This window comes from Condylostylus longicornis, unplaced genomic scaffold (genome assembly GCF_029603195.1).
Source record: "Condylostylus longicornis isolate FDR11 unplaced genomic scaffold, ASM2960319v2 ptg000040l, whole genome shotgun sequence".
NCBI classification, from domain to species: domain Eukaryota; kingdom Metazoa; phylum Arthropoda; class Insecta; order Diptera; family Dolichopodidae; genus Condylostylus; species Condylostylus longicornis.
The window spans coordinates 16,133,098-16,154,038 of NW_026578009.1; the positions used below are offsets into that span (position 1 = coordinate 16,133,098).

General features: G+C 24.6%; 2 protein-coding genes across 5 annotated transcripts in view; one reads left to right on the forward strand and one right to left on the reverse strand.

Annotated features, from left to right (window-relative positions):
* The window catches only part of LOC129609588 (uncharacterized), a 47,110-nt gene extending 41,588 nt beyond the window's left edge, over positions 1–5,522 (forward strand). For 3 of the 4 annotated variants that reach the window (XM_055521595.1, XM_055521593.1, XM_055521597.1), the window contains exons 8-9: positions 597–986; positions 3,004–5,522. In XM_055521595.1, the coding sequence (XP_055377570.1) occupies positions 597–610 (14 nt within the window). In that variant the 3' untranslated portion in view covers positions 611–986; positions 3,004–5,522. The remainder of the gene's footprint in view (positions 1–596; positions 987–3,003) is intronic. The other variant, XM_055521596.1, reaches the window with a different exon arrangement.
* LOC129609587 (soluble guanylate cyclase 88E) overlaps positions 1–20,941 on the reverse strand; it is a 133,313-nt gene that overhangs the window by 80,356 nt on the left and 32,016 nt on the right. The window lies entirely within an intron of this gene.

The window sequence follows — 20,941 nt, forward strand, 5'->3', positions numbered from 1 at the left end:
TAAACAAAATACTAGCCTACTTTCTGCCAACAAAACTATGGCGCCTGACATGTTTAAATAATAAAAATTCAAGAAAATGGAATGAAATATACATACATATATATATGTTTAAAAATATGAAAATTTAACAAATTGTGCTTAAAAATTATTCTTTTTTAATATTTAAGTTTCAAAAGTCTTTTGTTCATGAACTAAGCTGCTATATATGAAAAATATTTGAAATATCAAAATTTTAAAAAAATTACATTTGAATACCACAAATACTACATCCTCACAGTGAATAACTACAATTATTTGTAAAGCTATTTCAAAATTATGTTTCAAGCAAGAGAACATTTTTTCAAATCTGCCCATACACCCCCCCCATACACATTTTTCTCTTTTCAATTTTAGATTTTTATATTTGTTTTCTATTTTGCTGAAAACTTCTTGGTTTTTTTTATAGCGTAAATTTATTTCTACTCTGCTCCATATTTTTTTTATTTCACATTTAAATTTTTAATTTATTTATTACTAAAAATATAATTTTAATTTATTATTTTTGTTTTTATTTTATTTTATTTTTTTTTTCATTTGCATTTGCTTTCTAAATACAGAAGACGAAGAATAAGAAGAAATGACTTCTTAAAAAAAAAATAAATAAATTTTTCCTCAATATGCGAAAATTTAGTGTGTGATGACAGGATATTTTTATAATTTCTATAAAACAAAGCAATAAATTACTCAAAAAAAAAAAAAAACAAAAATATTAACACTTTTAAAATTTACAAAAAAATAAAAAAATCAACCTCAATTATTTTTACAATTATTTTTTACATATAAAATTGTATTTGAAATTTATATTCGATTGCCCGTCAATATTATTTTTGTTATTTTATCACTGACCTGACGCAAATCTTTGATTTTACGTAATTATGATGCACAATGTATGATTTAAATGAAACAAAAAAAAAATGTATAACAAAAATTTTGAAACATCAAAAGTGGTAAGAAATTACAAAATTTCATGTAGATGTGGTTATGATTTGATTGAATACCATTTTATTTTTGAACAACCCTTAAAGAACAAGGAAATTCATAAAAGTTTTAAATTATTTTATACATGAGAATTTTGCTTTTAAGATAGTTTTTTGTGAAATAAAACTTCACACACACATACACACACAATGGAATTTCAAGTACAGCAGGAATTGCAAATGCATTGTTCTTGTAATACAGAACTAAGAAATACCCTTATATTTGTTTTAATTGGTAACCGTGGTTTTAATTTGAAAATTTACTTCATCCAGCAATTAAATCGACATTGCAGAATTAATTCAATCCCCCATAATAATAAAATACTTCCTTTTTAAAAAAATATATATATGATCCCCTAATAGCAGTAAATCGTAGTAAATTAATTGTTATTATTTCTAGTAATACTAAAATTACTAATAACTGTAGTTGTCATTTAAGTAATTATTGTAATTCTATTAGTAGCTAAAGTAGTACAAAATTTATTTTACTAATGTTAAGAACAAAACAAAAAGACATAAAATTTTTCAATTGAAATTTTACTTTTAAGTACAAATACTTTGACATTTCGAAGCCTACAAATGATTGCTTTCACAATGATTTACATTCAATGATTCCTTTACATTTAAAATATTAAGAATCCAATGGTTTGTTGTATTAGGTTCATGATATTTTTAGTGTAACACAGTGGTAACATTAAAAATATTAGGAACCCAATAATTTAAATTTTGTATTTTGTTAGGAACTAAAATATGCATTGGTTTGTAAAACTTCATATATAGGTGTAAATTCTTAAACATCTATTCTTTGCTTTTAATCTGGATTAATTCTGATGCATATATGGATATAAATTGTTATATCCCTAACAATGACATGAATTATGGATATGAAATTTAAGAATTTATACCATAGGATGCAGTCCTTTTTTATAGTATGGATTTGTACATATTATTTAAAATTACAAAATTTAGTAAAATTTAGAAAAAACTATCTTATTTTTTTCATTTTACGATTGCAATTTTAAAATACTTTGACTTTAAACATAGATGTGTTGCAATGTTGAGTATTACACTATTGCATTATTTTTCCGTGCATATTTAGATTTGAAGATATTTGAATTTTTTTAAAACATGAAGAAAATCAATTATTTCAACACTGGAATAATTTAATTTCTTTTATTTTATAATCTGTTTTGATTTTGTAAAAACCCTGTTTTTTAATATAGTGTTATAATGTTAATCACTTATTTTTATTTAGTTTCTAATAAAGTGAAAATCAGATCGAAAAAAAATAATAAATAAATTTAATTTTTCGACATAATTTACTTACTTCCCCCAAATTATTATTAATTAGATGACCTGTTAGTGTTAGTTCCCTCAATAAAATTTAATAATTATCCTAAACATTTTAATTATCGGAATATACAAGAAAATATTAGTACGTATTACACTTGTGCGGTCAGATGTACGTTTGCACTTATATGCAATTAATTTGCAATAATTTTAACCATACCCTGAACATACAACTTAATTTTAATATCTTATATTTTCTTTAAAATTTTAGTAATAATTGAGCTCCAATTGCAAATTTATTTTGAAGCATTTATTATTTCTATTTATTTAATTAAACTTTATGGAGAAAATAACCATATAATATATTGGCTCCAGTATAGTTTTTTAGAATCAAACTTTCGATTTAAATGTACTTGTAGAGAAAAATTGTCTGAAATTGAGCAAATTAAAATCAAATTAAATTGATTGACAGATTTTTTACAGGTTTCATAATGTTCAATAGTTATTAGCGATCAATAAATGACGCATACGTATTTCTAACACAAAGACATTTAAACGTACCTCTGACTTCCAATAAGTTGATTTTTCAATTTGGTTCATTATTTTTGATTATAAATATTATGTAATTTAATTTTTATTATGCATTTAAGTTAAAATTACTGTGTTGAGATTATTAATTTAATTTTCTTTATTTTAGCCCACCTGTAATTTTGTTAGCAAAATTGCTCAAATTAAATTACCGCAATTTTAAAAAAAAAACAATATCTTTGAAAAGATAATAATGTCAAAAAGTTTCTTTTTGCATTGTTACAACAAAACATCATCAAAAAAGAAAAACGATATACCATCATCATAAAATAATTGAAGATTTTTCAAAATCACCTGTAAAAATCATCAACAAAGTGAAGTTAAAAAATAACAAATGAAACTTCAAATTGACAGGATTCTCGGTCGGAAAATGGCAGCTATCTCAAATGTAAAAATAAGTTAATTCGGGGCGGCGAGTGTACAACAACAACAAATTTCGCACATAGTAAATCAATTATTATTTTATCCTCAAATAAAAAAAAAATAATATACAAAAAGAATAACATCAGAGAAGGATAAATAAATGTTGATGTCCTCTTCGAAGAATTTTTTTTTATTTTAGTTTTTATAAGACTTGCCTTTTTCTTTAAATTTTTAATTTTCGAATTTTATTTTATTTTTTTTTTATCTTAGGATTTATATGAAATTAATAAACGATAATAATTCATACTAGCTATTTATGTAGAGTAATTTTTCAAAATGCTTTAAAAAATCGAATTAATTTTTTTTTCTAAAAATATTTTTGAAAACTATGTAAAAATATTTTTTGATTTATTTGGCCAAATATTCAGTAAATTTGGCCAGAGAATTTAGATCATATCGTTTTATTCTCCATTTACAATAAATATATGTGTATATTTTTTTAAATCGAAAATATGGGGTCTAAAACTTTATGGTTTGATATCAATAAGTCTGTTTCTTTATAGTTTTTAAAAATATTTTTACAATAAAGTGTTCAGAAATTTTTATATATCAAGCTATATATATGTATATATATATTTATATTTACATTTTATATTATAAAATATTAAAATAATATTTTTTTATTCACAATTATTTTTCGCTATATTTTTTTATAAATGTAAAATTTAAGACTTTTTTCATTAAAACGCTTCATTAGGAAAAACCAAAAATAAATAAAATGAAAAAAAATTTAAGAATTTTATTTAATAATATATATATGTAAATTGTATATATATATATATATATCTAAAAAAACATCATTTTATATTATATAGAAAACGATAATTTATATTTTTTTTATTAATTTTAATAAAATTAATGCTGGAGAATATAAAGAAAGAACAAAATACAAACAAAAAAGATAAATTTAAGGAATAACACCACAATAATTATAAAAATCTTACAAACAAAGAGTAAAAAAATTAAATTAAGTTAAGCTTAATTATTATTAATAAATTAATTATAATATATATATATATTTTATTTTTAATTATTTTAAATATAATATTATCTTAATCAAATTATAAAAAAAATAACGAAAATAACAAAATATTATATTATAATTAACAAAAACCTTTTATAATCATTATGAATTTTAATGTTGAAAAATGAACTAATAAACTAACCACAAATGAAATGGACCGAATAAAGAAAACAAAATGGTTGAAAATATTTTCTCCATTTTCTTTTTTAGTCAGCCATTTCAAAATTTTAATGTTTTTTCTGTCTTTTTTTTTACATTATATTTTTTTTGTGAAAAAATTTGATTTGTGACACATTAACGAACGAATGGATTGTTCAAATTTATGTATGTATATAGCTAATTATGAAAAAAATTTATATTGAAAATATTTTGAATTGAACAATTCATACGAAAAAAATTTATTACTAAGAGAGAAAAGCTTAAAAATAAATCAAAAATAAAAAAAAAATTTAAAAATTATAAAACATTAAATTAAAAAAAAAAAAAAAATGTATTAAAACTTTTTAAATATTTTAACATTAAAAAAAAACAAAAAAAAAAAAATAAATATTTTTTATTAAAATTTTTAATTTTTTTTTCCATTTTTGATTTAAATTTATTTGTATATTAATTAATTATTTAAATTTTGGCATTCGAGCATTAAAACATTCAATTACATAAACTTTTATTATTTTGTATATTAAGAATAATATAAAAATCGTGATTTATATATAAAGAATTTTCATATTTATACAAAGTAATCGTATAAAGATTTTAATAAAAAATTACAAGAACAACCTCCAACTGCATAAGTTGTGAATAAAATAAACAGAAGTATATAATTTTTTTTGAAACGCTGTGTAGTTTTTTTGTTTTTCGCTTCTTTTGAAAAAATATGAACTTTTCAAAGGAAAAAAAAAACAAGGAAAATTTAATTAAAATATTATAATAAAATGATTTTTGTAAATTGGAATAAACTTTATTACATAAAGAAAAACTGATAAAAAGAAGAGAACAAAAAAAAACCAAAAATTAGAAAAGAACTGTTCAAAATTAAATTTTTGAAACAAATTGTAAGGAATTATTGAAACAATTAAAAAGTTATTTTGGATACAGGAAAGAAAATAAGATAAGAGAAAGTTAAAAAATAAAAAAAAAAACCAATAAAAAAAAGAATGGAAAAAAATAACAAAACTGTGAAAGTGGTGTTTTTTTTTCGCTTTCCATTTAAGAGTAGGCGGAGGACTTTTTGACTCACGGAGTGCATAATCTCACGAGGTATATGTCAGCTTTGTGATACGTGCTTACAAATACTGTTACAAATTCAATTTTCTATTTCAACAAAAGTGTTTCACAATATATTTCTATTATTTTTGCTTATAAGGAAATCTGATCTGATATGGTCAGTATTCTCTGAATAATGTAAGTTCCAATAAATCTGTTTTTATTAGTTAAGAGAAAGTTTTTTAACAAATGTTTAGGTAAACTACACTTAAATGGTTATTTTATATTTTAAGAATGATTGTAGGCTTTTAGTTTACATACATCTTAAAATTTCTTCTCTATAAGTTCAATTTTCAAAAAATGTTTGTTATTTAGATTCGTTGGCAAACAATTCATAAGTGTAATATTTCAAGAAATGCCAGTAATTATTGATATGTTCGAAAACGTAGAATCGATTCCTAGTTAAATTTCGATTTCCGAAATTCGATATTCCCGAAATTGTTCTTAGTTCATTTGTTTTTGTTCAAAACAATTCTAGATCATTAAATTTCAAACAAATTTTTTTATTATTTTTCAACAGATATGGGCAAAAATGCAATTGCATTAGAATTCCTCGAAAAGTATTGGCATTCCAGGAAAATTTATAACTTTTTCATAAATTCATAACCTTATCTTAAATGAGAAACTATTGAAGAAAGAACTATAAGCTATTGAAGAAAGATGGTTATTTATTAACTTACTTTGGTTAAATTGTTTGATTACTCTTTTGGGTGAAAGCCCGCTATATTGACATAGAATAGTAGAGTAAGTACACGCTGGCCTCTGTCACATAAATGGATATATTACAAAACCAGGGTTTGATTTAGGATTACATGGCTTATCAGGATAGCTTGACTTAAAATATATTTATTGTAATTACACCCATATACTGTGTTTAATTTAAGTGTTAAAAGAGTAAATGCTTTTTATGTTTCTTCTTTTTATGTCTATCAAAGCGCAATAAATTGTTTAAACCAAAAAAATATTTTTAAGTAATCATGTACTTAAAAACATAGTATTTGCTTTAAATACTTCTTATCAGGGGACAAATTCCAAAAACAAAGACATTTAGGGATTGAAAAAAAAATTTTGCCAAAACGCAAAATCGGAAAGATACCATATTCACAAAAAACCCTTGCACATAATCAAAATATTTAATATATGCAAAAATCTGCCTCATAAAGCATAAAGAAAATTTAAACCATCTAAAAAATTCGACTTTTTAGGGTATGTAAATAAACATTTCCAAAAAGGAAACAAATAAAGGCAAAAGGGACTTATTGCAAAATTATGAATAATTTTTGCATTGGTCGTATTTTCACATTTCCTCATGACACTGCTTTGAATAATATTTATGTACCCTTGTAAGTCTTTAGCGAATTATTTCGCAAAACTTAAAATTGTATTTGATTTATTTTAATGGCTATTGCCATAAAAAAACGATAAAATTTTTGGAACGTAAAATGAAAATTATTTAAATGTGTGTATATACATATTTTGTAAACAAACGTTTGTTTAATCCCGAAGAATTTCTGTTATTTAATATTTTTGTCCAAAAGTACGAATTAAAGAATTTATTTTCAATATCAAAAAAAAGAACAGAAGATTTTGATTTATTTCGTTAACATTGTGTAGATAAGCTTTATGTTATAATATATGTTAAAGTATTATATAAATAAAGTGTTATATTATATAATGGTTATATTATATAATAGTATATAAATGTGATAACTACTTAAAAAATCTTATATTGAACATTTTTTTGCGTATTAAGTTATTTGCAATCGCATGCTCTATACACTTAAGCAATGATACGTTTCTGTTGACATGCAAATATAATTGAAAAATTAAAATAATTATTAATGAAGTAGGATCCAACCAATAGTATCACTTTTTTCTTAAACAAGATATTGAAAAAAGATTTCGTCTATCGAAATTTATTAGTGTATAAAGGTTGCTTAAATTTCTGACTTCCGCATATTATCGCCTAGAAAAAAACCAATATCAATCATTTTAAAAAAGGAGTTTAATATAAAAGTTTATTTGAACGGTCATTTTTTGTTTTAATATTTGCCTTTCCTTGTCTTGCCTTTACTTATTATTACTGCTTTTGTAGAATTTAGAACTTGTTTCCTGACACAATAAAAAGTCAAAAAGTGACATTTTTAGGATTTTGAGGGACTATAACTTTCAGAAGTTGGTTGATAGGTAAACATTTTTTTTGCATAGAGAAATAAGTTTTTGTCATAGATCTATTTAAATACAAAATTTCCACTTTCTATCTTAAAGCATGTAGGAGTCTTGCAAATAGATACAAAATCTTGTAAAGTTAAAGTTCCAGCAGAACAGATCATGAATTTCTGGGAAGTTAATTCAGATAAAAATTTTCATTAAAATCGGTTCAGCCGAACCAGTAAAAAAACAGACCTACAGATTCTACAAACCTATATCTCTCCAAAAATAGTTTATTCACATTTATCTACTCGTATTATGGACAGTTCTACGTCCATTAAACAAATGAAATATAAAATTTACACAATAATACCACCGCTACTCGTAAAACTAAGTATTTTACTAAGTCTAATTATTTTTAGCATCCTGTATCATTTACAAAGGTAAAAAATAATTTCATCCCTTTCTAAAATTTTTAACCATCGTCCCTCTAGTTTGATTACATTTAAACCAAAAATCAATTTAAAAATGAGAAATGTTTACGAAAATTAATAATTGTGATTCATTGGCATTTTACTGAGAAGAAGGAAAATTAAAGTGAAAGTAATTTCTTAAGAAAAATTTCTTTCAAAATTCCTAAATAGAAATTGTATAAGAAAAAAGAAAAAAATACAAAGTCTTGCGTTCAATTTTACATTTCTTTATTGAGTTGAAAAACCTGACATTATACTTTATTGCCACCTAAACGTGGAAAAAATGAAAATTTAAAAATATTCTAGCGATTTAAAATTCATAAAGTGTACTGTACATTACAAAGCATTTCCGTTCCTAAATTAAAAAATATTACGTTCTGAGTTGATTTAAATTCCGTTTTTCAACGTTAACATGATTAATATAAGTGAAGGAATAAAAAAATATTTTCAATATATCTTAACTTAGTTATAAAAATTGAATTGGTGAAAATCAATCAAGATAAAAACGAATTTTCGCTAACAATTATTGTACAAAAATTCTTAATGTAAGAGCCCATGAAAAAGTTTAGCATGTACGGGTATTATGTACATTGATGGTCTATGTTCAAAGGTCTTCAAATAATTTATGTTAATTAAAATTGTTTATTTCAATTATTTCGGAATATTTCGTGTATTATAACTTTAACTATAAATGAAATTTGCAAATACACATGTCTGTTTATATACATGTATATTTTTCTCGTAAAGTATGGCAAATTCAAAATTAAAACATCATTTTGTAACAATTAAAAATGGGAAGATTGTTTTAAATCCTTTTCCAAAACATTTTTTAAAAGAAAACTTCCAAAACCGTTTTGGTTCACGGTGATGCTTCGGTATGTACAGGAATTTTCATTAATTATAAATTTTTTCGTATTTTGTTTTTCCTAATTTAATATTGTATTTTGAGGTTTTTCTTCTCTTTCCAAAAATTTTCTTTTGTTTTTTGATTCTTCATCTCTGGAGATTTTCTGGTCAAATAATTTAAAGGATATTAAAAAAATTAAAATTATAGGGAAAGAAAAACATACCATCAAATTCCCGAAGCCCTTTTTAAACGGAAATTGATTTGAAAAAGAATAAATGTAAATTTGGGTCAAATTAGGGGTTTAAAATGAAATTTCAAAAAATTTTCCTTCAAAAATGAAATTGTGAAAAACCAATGCGCTTGTAATTTTTTATACATGTATGTATATAAAAATGTTGAAGACTTAGGAATAGCGTATGGATAAATTAATAAAATGAAAACTGCTAAAGGGTAAGTATCAAGAAAAATATGTTTAAAGCAAAATTTTGAAGCTTATACGCCATAGTACAGGATCTTGAAAATATTTCAAACCTAAGTGAACTTTTTTTTGGCAGAATATTTTTGTATACGATTGAATCAAAAAACATTGAAGTTAGATTTGAGTAACTTTTTAGCTTACCTTATTCTTTAAGATCGATTTGGTAGATTTTAAGTGCCTGTAACAAATGTAATAATAATTTTAAATGTGAAATTTATTTTCTCAGTTTTAATCTAAACCATCTAAATTAATTTTTCCTTTGCTGTAATTTTCTCAAAAAAATAAAAAGCAATATTTTCTCATGTAAAAATTTAACAACATGAAAATTAACCTTCAAAATTTACATTTTACATAATATAATCTATACAAATTTAATGTACCTAATACAAAAGTAGAGTTAAGTAAATTAAAGAGTCTGGTGAATTTTTCTTTTAAAGAGAAACATTCTTTCCTTAAATAAAATGGAATATTTTTACAAATATAGCCTGTACATGCATAAAATTTTCTCATATTACGAGTACACGGTATTTTGTTATTAGTACTTTTAAGTTCGTAAGTTTTAGGCGCGTTGGCTGATACGTAATATGATTGTATTACTTGAATCGAATCGAACAAATATATACATTTATGTATGTGCACATCTCACTATTTTCTTTTTGGTTGACTTAATAAAATTAGTATCAAATAATATTATTTTAACCATGTCTTAACTGTATCTATTGAGAAATGTTATACCCTTCGTTTTTTTGAAGGTATAACATTTTTATTGCGGTTTTTTTTAGCAATTACATACAGAAATACACAAAATTATATGAAATTTACATACACACCCATATGGAAGCTCATTTATAAAAATAAACTATTAAAAAAGGTTCTGATATTTTTCTTCAGATCCTAAGAAAAGATTAAAAAATACAAAAACAACAAAAAATAGCAGAACGCAACAGATTACAACATTACAATAAATAAGCCAAATTCACATTGAAAGTATATAGAAGAATGAAATTGTTGAAAAGGAATAAAGTTGAACTAATGAACGCTAGGTAAAGCTTAAGATTCCAATTTCCATAGAAATACTATAACGGGCGTTCTTATGTAGTCATAATTGTGTGAGAATACAAAAACGGTAATTGAGAATTGTAGTATTCTATTTGTCTATGAATGCTCTGATTTTTTTATTGTATGATAACTTTTTGGGAAATTCCTTTTCAAATCGTTTATAAACTTTCAATTTAATTGTTTTTTGGATTTTTATTAAAAACTTATCGGAGAAAAAGTGGCAAGACCCTTTTTTTAATAAATATTTATGTGACAGTAGTGTTATATTGTATAGTAGTGACGGTTAGCTCGTCACCCACCTAGTAAACTCAATGACGTAAGGCACTGGTTCATAGTTATCTACAATATCGTGCATCAGACCTATGCTCCTTTCCGAAGCGAAGTAGGAATAAAAAAAAAAGTGTTATATTGAAAAAACAAGGATTCTCTTAAGTAGTTAAGTAATCCTTTTTCTTATTTATTGTCCATTATAGCTAGTATAAATGAACTAATCGAAAAATTACTTAAGGAATTCAACAAAATCTCATTGGACACTAAAAAATTGTACTGAAGTTAACACGCAATTTTTTTTTCGATTATTGAAATAGACTCATTTTTCAGATATGTGTATAGAATTTCAAAAAATATACCGTACTTGATTTATTTGCTCTATAATTTTTTATAAAGTCTGTAAATAACAATCCTTTTTTAAATGCCTTCAAACTTGTAAACATTTTTGAAATTGGAAGAGTTCCATAATTTTGTGTGATATAGTTATACAATATAAAACTCAACATTCTTCTCAATTCATTAAAATGCCTGTTAAATTAAAGCCTAATATTTTTGTTTTCATTGAAATTTGAAGGTCAAAGGCTTCATAAATGGAACGAAATCTATTCTATATCTATCCGAACTGTATGAAATACGTGACAAAAATGATTTAAATTGAAGAAGGAATTTTTGTATATTTATATACTCATTTTTCAGACAATGATTTTTTAGCTTCATATTTAAAAATGCTGAATAATGAAAAATATTTTGAATGTCCCCTTTATTTATTTGCTTTCATTTTTTGTGTGAATTGAATCTATTTAATCGTTTGTAATTCCAAATTTTCTACAAAGATAAAACTTCTTCAATTTAATAAAAAATTTAATATCTTTACATTAGAACTTCTAATGTAAAGTGAACTAAATGAACGTAACTCGTACATCACATGAATCTTTAAATTACATTGCCATCCAAAACCATAAAAATGGAAGTTTTGACAACAATTCATTCTCACAAAAGGCTATTTAATAAATTCTGTAAATGGAAAAATGAGCTTGAAGACTTATATATTACCTTTTATAATTGAAGAGTATGCAGAGAGTTCTCTCACAAAAAGTAAAAAATTAAAAAAATTCAGCATTGAATATTAAGTTTGAATTGGAATTGCTTTTATCGCTATTTTTGTAATTAATTTTCCTTCTACACCTTATTTGACAGGAGCAAAATTTTTCGGTATCCTCTCTTCCTTACGAATCTACAAAATTTTGAAAATTATAAATTTCCTATACCTTTTATAATTCAATGTTTATGCTGTAATAACAAGTTTTCTTTTTGAATCGCTTCGAGATTCCTTTAAATTTATTCAAAATTTTAAGTTAACTGGAGGGTTTTTTTTAAGTATAACTTCTTTATTGTAAACACTGTTGAACTGAAATTCATTACATAATATTTTAAATACCATGGATTTGATCGAGTACATTTTTGACATTGATATCCAAATACACATGTGGTTTTAGAAAATTGTGTAAATGTATTTGTTTTAAGTTCTTGTTCAAAAAACTTTAATATATGGATTTGTATTCTATTTAAATAATTAAATTAATTATTATATGAGAATGATATGTTAAGATATTGAATCTTCATTAACATAAAATTAGCATTAAAGTTGTATAACAAATTTGTTTTTAGAAAATAAATTGCTTTGGCACATAATTATCTGCTCATTGATTTTAATATCTAATTTACATTGTTATAGAATGTAAGCGTATAATTAAATAGTGGGATATACAGTAAAATAGGCATTTATTTATTTATTTTGTATAATGTACATGTACATAATATATAAACAAATGCTTAAACATACAACATTAAAACTTTTAGAAAAATATTTTCTAACTTTAATACACTAGTGCAATGATTTTGTTCACAGAATATTTTTGTTAAATGTGTTCAGTGTAAAACAGCAAGTTATTTATTGCTCGTTCTTTAAAGGATAAAATATTTTTGTAATGTATTTGTCCTTACTTGATTTTGTATTGAAAATATAAATTTGAGTTTGACCTTGAAGATTTTTAAAGTATGTATGGCAGTGCTGAACTAGCATAGGCGAGTGAACGAGAATTTTTTGGAAGTCCGATATGAGTAAAGCAAAATTACAATATAAATAAAAACAATTTATTGCACAAACTCAATTCTGAAATTTGTTTAAATTCATTTTAGTTCTTTTTAGAAAGCACACTCTCTTTATTTATCACTATTAAATGTGGCTTTATTTTAAGCACTAATATTAGTAGAATTAATTTTTTCATATACACAATTGTTTGTATTGTATACTTTTTTTTGGATACTGAAAAGAAATTTAATTTTTTTTTTGCACATTACTTATTTCCGATAGCTTCCTGATGAATATTTCAAATTATTCTTAACTTATTTCTGTCGCTAAATTAATTAGCAGATGTGTCTGCACAAAAATAATTTTTTACTCGATTATTACCACATTGAACTTTTCCCGAATGCAAATTACACTATAAATTTTAAAATGTTATTGTAAAACTTAATCTTAAGTTATACAATAAAACAATTTTTCAACTTAAACAATGGTTTAACAAGGTTCACTGGAATGGTTTACTTTCCAAGAATTTTAGTTCAAAGCTTGAACATGAATAATTTACATAATATATGCAACACAATTACAAAAATATTTAAATTTTTCATTTTTTAAAATTTTAAAATTTGTAACTGAAATCGGCACTAGAAGCTACTTATAAATGATCTGTCACTGAGAACTAGTTTTTAGTAATACTCCTCTTTTTTGCCTATACATAATTCCGACATAAATGTTAAGAAAGAGAAGCAACAAGTTTTAAGATTTAACAATTCAAAATCAAATTTGTTTATGAAGTTCTTCCTTCTTTTTTCCCTTTAAATGGTTTTTCATCTTAACAAAATTTCTTGATTTATGAAGCAATTTGCTATGTGATTTTGCACGTAAACTAATTTAATGTGACTCTAGTTTAGAATGGAAAAGTTCTCAAATTTTACATGGATTTCGCGGTTTTGTATTCTAATTTATTCTTAAAAATAAAAAAAAATAAAGGTATTCCACAATATAAAAGGGTTAAACTCTGTTAATTTTGGTGTTTACAAAGATTTTATTATTGCCGACATTGTTAAATTAAAAAAACGTTTTCTAAAAGTTATTGATTTTAACCGACCGCATTGCATGCAAATTTCGCATGTCGAATTTCGATTGAAATAAACCAGTCCGAGAAAACCATAAAAAATTATTTTTAGAAAGATGTCTGTCGGTTTGTCTATCAGTTTGTCTATACAGATTTATACCTCAATTTCGGCTAAAGCGATTTTATGAAAATTTATATTAGAGTTTACTTTGATCAACTTTTTGGATATGTCAGGTCTCGGGAACTGGATTTTTACAACAGGCCGATTTTATATTTTTGATAACTTTTGAGAAAAATTCAACAGCTTCAACAAGATAGCATTTAATAATTGGAAGAAATCAGGTGCCGTTTACTGTACGTTTGTTAAGGGCCAAATTTACTTTCGTCGCATATAAAGAGAAATAACCAACCTATTTCCCTGGAATTTAATACAGGAATTCGCTGTATCAAGACAATGAAATTAAAAAAATTTTGGCAATATCAGGGCTCGCTAAATTTGAAAAAAATTAAATAAAGGGAATTTTCATAATCTCATGCAACTTTTTCCCTTCCGGTCAGTTATATGCTGATAACATCAGATTTTTTTTAAGTTTTTAAGTTGTAAAATTTTTGTGTCATGCAAATCTAAAGAACCTTACTTTATTTATAAATAAATACCCTTGAAAAAATTTTAAATTTGTAGAATAAAAATTTTCAAAAACAAAAACACAACTTGAAAAGTTTAAAATTTTTTACATAAAATAAAAAAAAAATTAATTTTGTGTTTAAGGATAAAATTTTGGATAAAAAATTTAAAAAAGGGGAAGCGACAAGTATATTAAATTGGTGAAGAATGTTTTGATGTGAAATCCTTTAGTTTGATTTCTCTTTTCTGAGTTAATTTGAATAACTCAATTGTTACAAAAAAAAAATGATTTTGAATTGTTAATTTTAAAAATAAAAGGCAATTATTTGATTAACTTATTATTCAATTTTCGTCGGCAATGGGTTTTTAACAATTTAATTTGTCAATCCCAAACAATGATGGAATAGGGAAGTAGGAAATGTTGAAAAAGTAAGAAAATGCTAAAGTTTGAAAAAACTTTAAGAATCATTTAAAAATATAAAAGAAATCTTAAATTTTGTAAAAGTTTGTATAACTATTTTGATTTTATTGAATATTCAAATGCTATTTGTTAGAAAAAAAGCCCTCACACGTAAAACTATTTTTCTTTTTACCGTATCAATTTATACAGAATTATTGCATATATTTGAGAAAAATCAAAAATGAATTTTTAAAAAAGTTATGGAAGCATCAAAGTTGAACACTATTAATTGTTAATTAATTTAGTTAAGCAATATTTCTTTCATACAACTTCATAAGTTGTTTGATCATAACTCACAAGCTATGGAAGCTACAAAGCTGAAATTTTGAACAAACGAATTTGGTCATCATTTTCAGTAAAACTTATTTAGATTTGTATGGGTTTATATGGAAATTACCATATATGCATAGAATAGAACTATAGACATATAGGAAGCAAGAGATTTTATGAAATTGTATGCTAATTATATCCGACATTGAAAATCATTTATTCGAATGGGTATCAGAGAGTTGACGCGTTCTACTGTATCTGTTCCTGTTTTATTTATGAAAACAAACTAGATTGCGGAAATAATTTATTTACGTTTTCCGTTTCTGTACATTTGTGGTAATGGTTTGATATTACAGAAACCTTCAATTTTTTCACTTTTTTAAACATCCATAAATTTTGTATGTATGTACTTATATTGTGATTTATCCTACATATTTACACTATAATATGTCGCACCTCTAAAAGCAAGGTTAACTGAGCAAATTTTTTCACAGAAAGCTCTCAAATTTTCACAAATATATTAAACAACTACCATTGATTTAGTTGAATTTTATAAGCCTTTGGATATTAGGATTGATGAAATATACTGATACGAAATTCACAAATATCTTTATATGTTAGCTAGGGTTTACAAGTCAAATAAAACGTCATTCAGAAATTTTGTTTGATTATTTCAAAATATGATGGCAGTTTGATTTGTAAGCATCTGAGAATTCTGATAATTTTGCAATAATAGAGTACCACTTCAGACAGGGCACTCTATTCTGATGCTCTATTATTTTGCAATAATAGAGCATCAGAAATAGTTTCAGACAGGACACTTACAAGCTCAAAATAAATATTTTTTAAATGCAATTTACAATAATTTTGCGGGTGCAAAACATGTATTTAATTTATATTGCGATGTACTCCTGAACTAATTTAAATTTTTGCTCAAAATTTTATCATTAAATCGAAAGCAACGAAGAAGGAAATTTATTTTTCTGTTCGTGCCCCCATAACCAAAGGAGATTTTTACAACACATACAATAATGTATACATATTTCATCACAAAACCAAAATATTTATCATAACTGTTATATAGTTAATCTACACTAAATGTTTCGTTTTTCTTTTTCCTTGACATTTTACCATTTCTGCCTTGACTTTGGCGGATATTTTTACAATATATTATCCAAAGTTGTGCAACACATACATACATACGCACGTTATATTGTAATATTTTTATTATTACATTTCAGAAGCCAGTAATTTCCGACTGTAGTGTTGATATGAATTCTTAAGCAGAAAAAAATCAATATTGACTACATTTATTTTGATTTTTAAGATTCAAAATTAGGTTGAGATAACTTTTTCCTAGAATTTATTAAAGCTATTTCGTAAGACTTATTGAAAAATTAAGAAAAAAAATATCTTTAAGTCCTATCTGTGTTGAAATCATATAAAATGATTGCAATATGTTACATCGAATATTAATATCAGGCAAATATTATGTAATATCATAAGATTAAATTATGTTTTAAAAATAAAGAAAGCTATTTGGCTTTTGTTTTTGTTTTCCACAAGTAAAAGTGATAAGTCACTAGCATTCCTAATTTTATTTCTGTTATTCTTCAATATTTTCACACTTTATTTTAATTTCTTTTACCTATTCGAAATTGTTTGGTATTGCTCTCTTGTATGTATAATACAATTTATTCATAAATTTAGGCACTACCGTTCCACAGTCTACATTCAAAAATAATGAAAATAATTCAACGCAGGATACATATATGTACTTAAAATAAAGTGAACTCAAACCAATTGTTCGCAAAGTAGCTTCTTTCTCTCCAACAAGGAAAAATACTGCTTTTAAAACAGTCTATTACGTTATTAAAATTAATTTCATTCATATGTAGAAATATTTCAAAGATTGCATACATTTAGGACGAAAAATGTATGCAGTCCTTAAAATAAAACAAGAAACATTTAAAGAGGCGTTTACATAACACTCAAATTCAAGGGTTAATTGCGTGATTTAAGAAAAATAATTATATTTTTACCGTTTGCTTTCTGTATTTATTGAAATTTGGACGAGCTTTCAATTTCGGACTTATAAGGTGCCGAAAATTTAAATTTTCCAAATTTCATGGGGCGATAAATTGAGAAGGGGTGCAGTTGGAAAAAAATTTTTCAAACGAAATAACTATGTAATAATATCTAAAAGCCTTTAAAATGTCAGAACCCCTAGACTAGATGACTTACATAGATGACCTAGATGACTTTTAGTCTAGAAGAAAAACGATATCAAAAATTCGAAAAAAAGGGTTTCAGATTTCGGTTAATATTAGCAGCCATTTTGCATTTTTAATATTTAATTATGTTGTACCGCAGTAGAAAAAACCCGATTCTATTTTTCTGCTATTTCTTTAAAAAAAAGTATTATAAGGCTTATGAGGAGCTATTATTTTTTTGGGTAGGAGGGATATATGTAAAAATTTTCTTACACCGAAATAGGTTTCTAGTAAAAAAGACGTATTAGATTTCTGATTTCTATCTTCAGAGGTGTAGATGTGTTGTAAATGCGTTTAAATGTGTTGTAAATGTGTTGGACGGATGGACGGACGGAAAAATTTTATGAAAATTGCTGAAAAAATAAAAAATAAGTCTTAAATCTTACTACTGTTTATTTAACATCATTTGATAATATTGGAAATATAGCATTCCCCGAAGCAATTAAAGCTTCAAAGGTAAAATATTAGGTAGTTATGATTATGTTAATGCTTAAATTCGAAATCTAACAATTTACGGTGTTCGTACATGAATTTGTAAGCATTTTGTAAAATTAATAAAGAATATTTTAAGGATAAATGATAAAGTTTATGAATGATTTAATTTCTAACAAACACTAAGTAAAAGAATCAACACAATGAAAAACTTTACATCAAAGGATAGCAAAGTTTGTCCTTACTATATTTACATTTGGCGTATCCATATGAATACATTAGGATGCTAAAGCAAAAACTTTTCTCATATTTGTCTGAAATTAATCAAATATCGAAATAAAAAGGATGATAATATTACCAAATTCAGAAAGGTCTTTAATAAATTATTAAACTTTCCGACTTTTCTTTTCTTTTGCAGAATATTAAGATATTTTTAGAAATTTTTGAATTAATGAAAAATAAAAGGATAATATTAACCCCGATAAATTAAGGTATAAAAAGAATATTAATAAATTATTTTGTGGTCGTTTTTATTTGATTAGAATGTTTGTTAGCATTCAATGATTTGTATATTATGTTACAAAAAAATTACGCTCTCTTGTTACCAACATAGCTATATCCTTTAATCCTTAACACATGAGTTGACCAGTTTAAATTTTTTCAGACATTTCTTAGAAGTATCACAAATAAAAATCAAGCATTTTATCTTTATTAAATTAATTATATTTTACTAATTACTAAAGTACTTTTTTTACTAAAGTAAAGATTTTAACTTAATTTGTGGCAACCTATGACCTTGGACGCTGATCTGCTATTGTGCCCAAGTTAGTTTTTAAGATTTCTTTAAATGTTGAAAAAAATACACTTGTTGTTATTGGAACATCGAGAAAAGTTTTCGAATTATCATTAATGATAGAACAATTTCCACGGATTGGTACTTGAAACCGTCTGCTTCCGGCAGAATATTAAATTTTCTGCCACAACATCAAGTTCAACAAAAAACATAAAAAAATGAAAGAAATATTGAGAAATAATAATTTTCCGAAATTTTTCGTATCCAAATAATTAAGGAATACAAAGACAAGGAGAATAATACAATTTTTTGACATGAGAATAATAAAAACAAAATACAATTTTTTACAACAAAAACACAGTAAACAAACTTTATACAAAACTAAAAGATACAGAAGACAAAACGAATCAATCACACTAAATATGTAAAATAAATTGCCAAGAATGTGAATCGTGCTATACAGGACAAACGATGCAATATCTTAAAAATAGATTAAATCAACATAAATATGACTGAAAAATACAAAACATTAATAAAACAGAAAAAACAGTACTGGTCCAACACAATTTTAGTAACCACAATCATTCTCACTTCAAGGAAACATAAATAATATAGACAGGGAGAAAAGGTTATATAAAAGAAATATAAGCGAAATGATACACATAGAATTAAATAATAACTACATAAATTACAAAATAGATACAAATAACTTAAATTCGTTTTATAAATTTATAATTGTGAAGTTCTAAAAATTTAAAACAAGTGGTAACCCCAATATAATAAACAATAGATCAAAACAAAAAATTTTTGAAAAAAAAGTGCTTATTAGTTTCATTCCGTCCGTCCGTCCGTGGACATGTTTACAAAACTTCTACACCCTTGAAGATGGAAAGCTGAAATTTTTGAACATAGATCTTTACTAGAAACTTATTTCTGTAGAAGAAAATTTTTACCTATCTCTCCCCTCTATCGATTTTTCGGTGGGGATGCACTTTTCCATAGTAGGGAAGTGTAAATAAACTATTTTTAGCAACCTGTCGGTCTGTGTGTGCACGCGTGTATTTCAAGTTCTGCTGAACCGATTTTGATGAAATTTTATATGTAAGTTTATTTCCACCATGGCACGGATTGATTAACTTTTGGCATGTATCAGGCCTCGGGAACTGCACTTTTTAGCGGGCCTGTTTTACATTTTTGAACATTTTGAAGAAAATATTCAACCGATTTTTTTGAAATTTCATATATAAGCTTTGCTCGCCGTCCGCAAAAATTCCTAACTTTTGGACAGAATCAGCAACTGAACGTTTACTACGGGCCAAATATACATTTTTGTGTATATAAAGAGAAATAATAAACTGATTTCTTTGAAATTTAATATTTAAATTTTTCGTATTGAAACAATGAACATATAAATTTTTTGGAAAGATCAGGCCTCGAAAACTGATATGCGGGCCGATTTTACATTTTTCACCATATCTACGGAACGAATTGATGGAATTTCTTGAAATTTGATATTTAAGTTCTATTTGTTACCGAAACTAACTGGCGAGCATTTCAGGAAATTCGGGAAGCACAAAGCGAAACTCTACTAAGAGCCAAATTTACATTTTTCTAGGTATGTTAACTATAAGTCACTTTCATTTAACTAGACAATACACATTGCGGTTGGCTATGTGCTGACCACATCAGACTTTTTTTGTTACAACGTAGTTTAAGTTTAGACGTAGTTTATTTTGTAAAAGTTTAGTTTTGTTCCATTTACAATTTGTGTTAATTTATTTATTTACTTATATGCCATTTATTAAAAATAATAATTGACGATTTTAAAAATTTTATTAAATTTAGTGATTAGAGCTACTGAGAGTTGTATCAATTATGTTAATATGCAATTAAAATTTGTTCAATAACCTAATATAAGCATACATATAAGAAATGTATAAAATATTGTAAAAAACATCATCATATCAAACTATTATTTTAGCCCTGATGAAGATTTGAACATAAATCGAAACATTGGTTAAAAGTTAAAGAACAATTTTAACAAA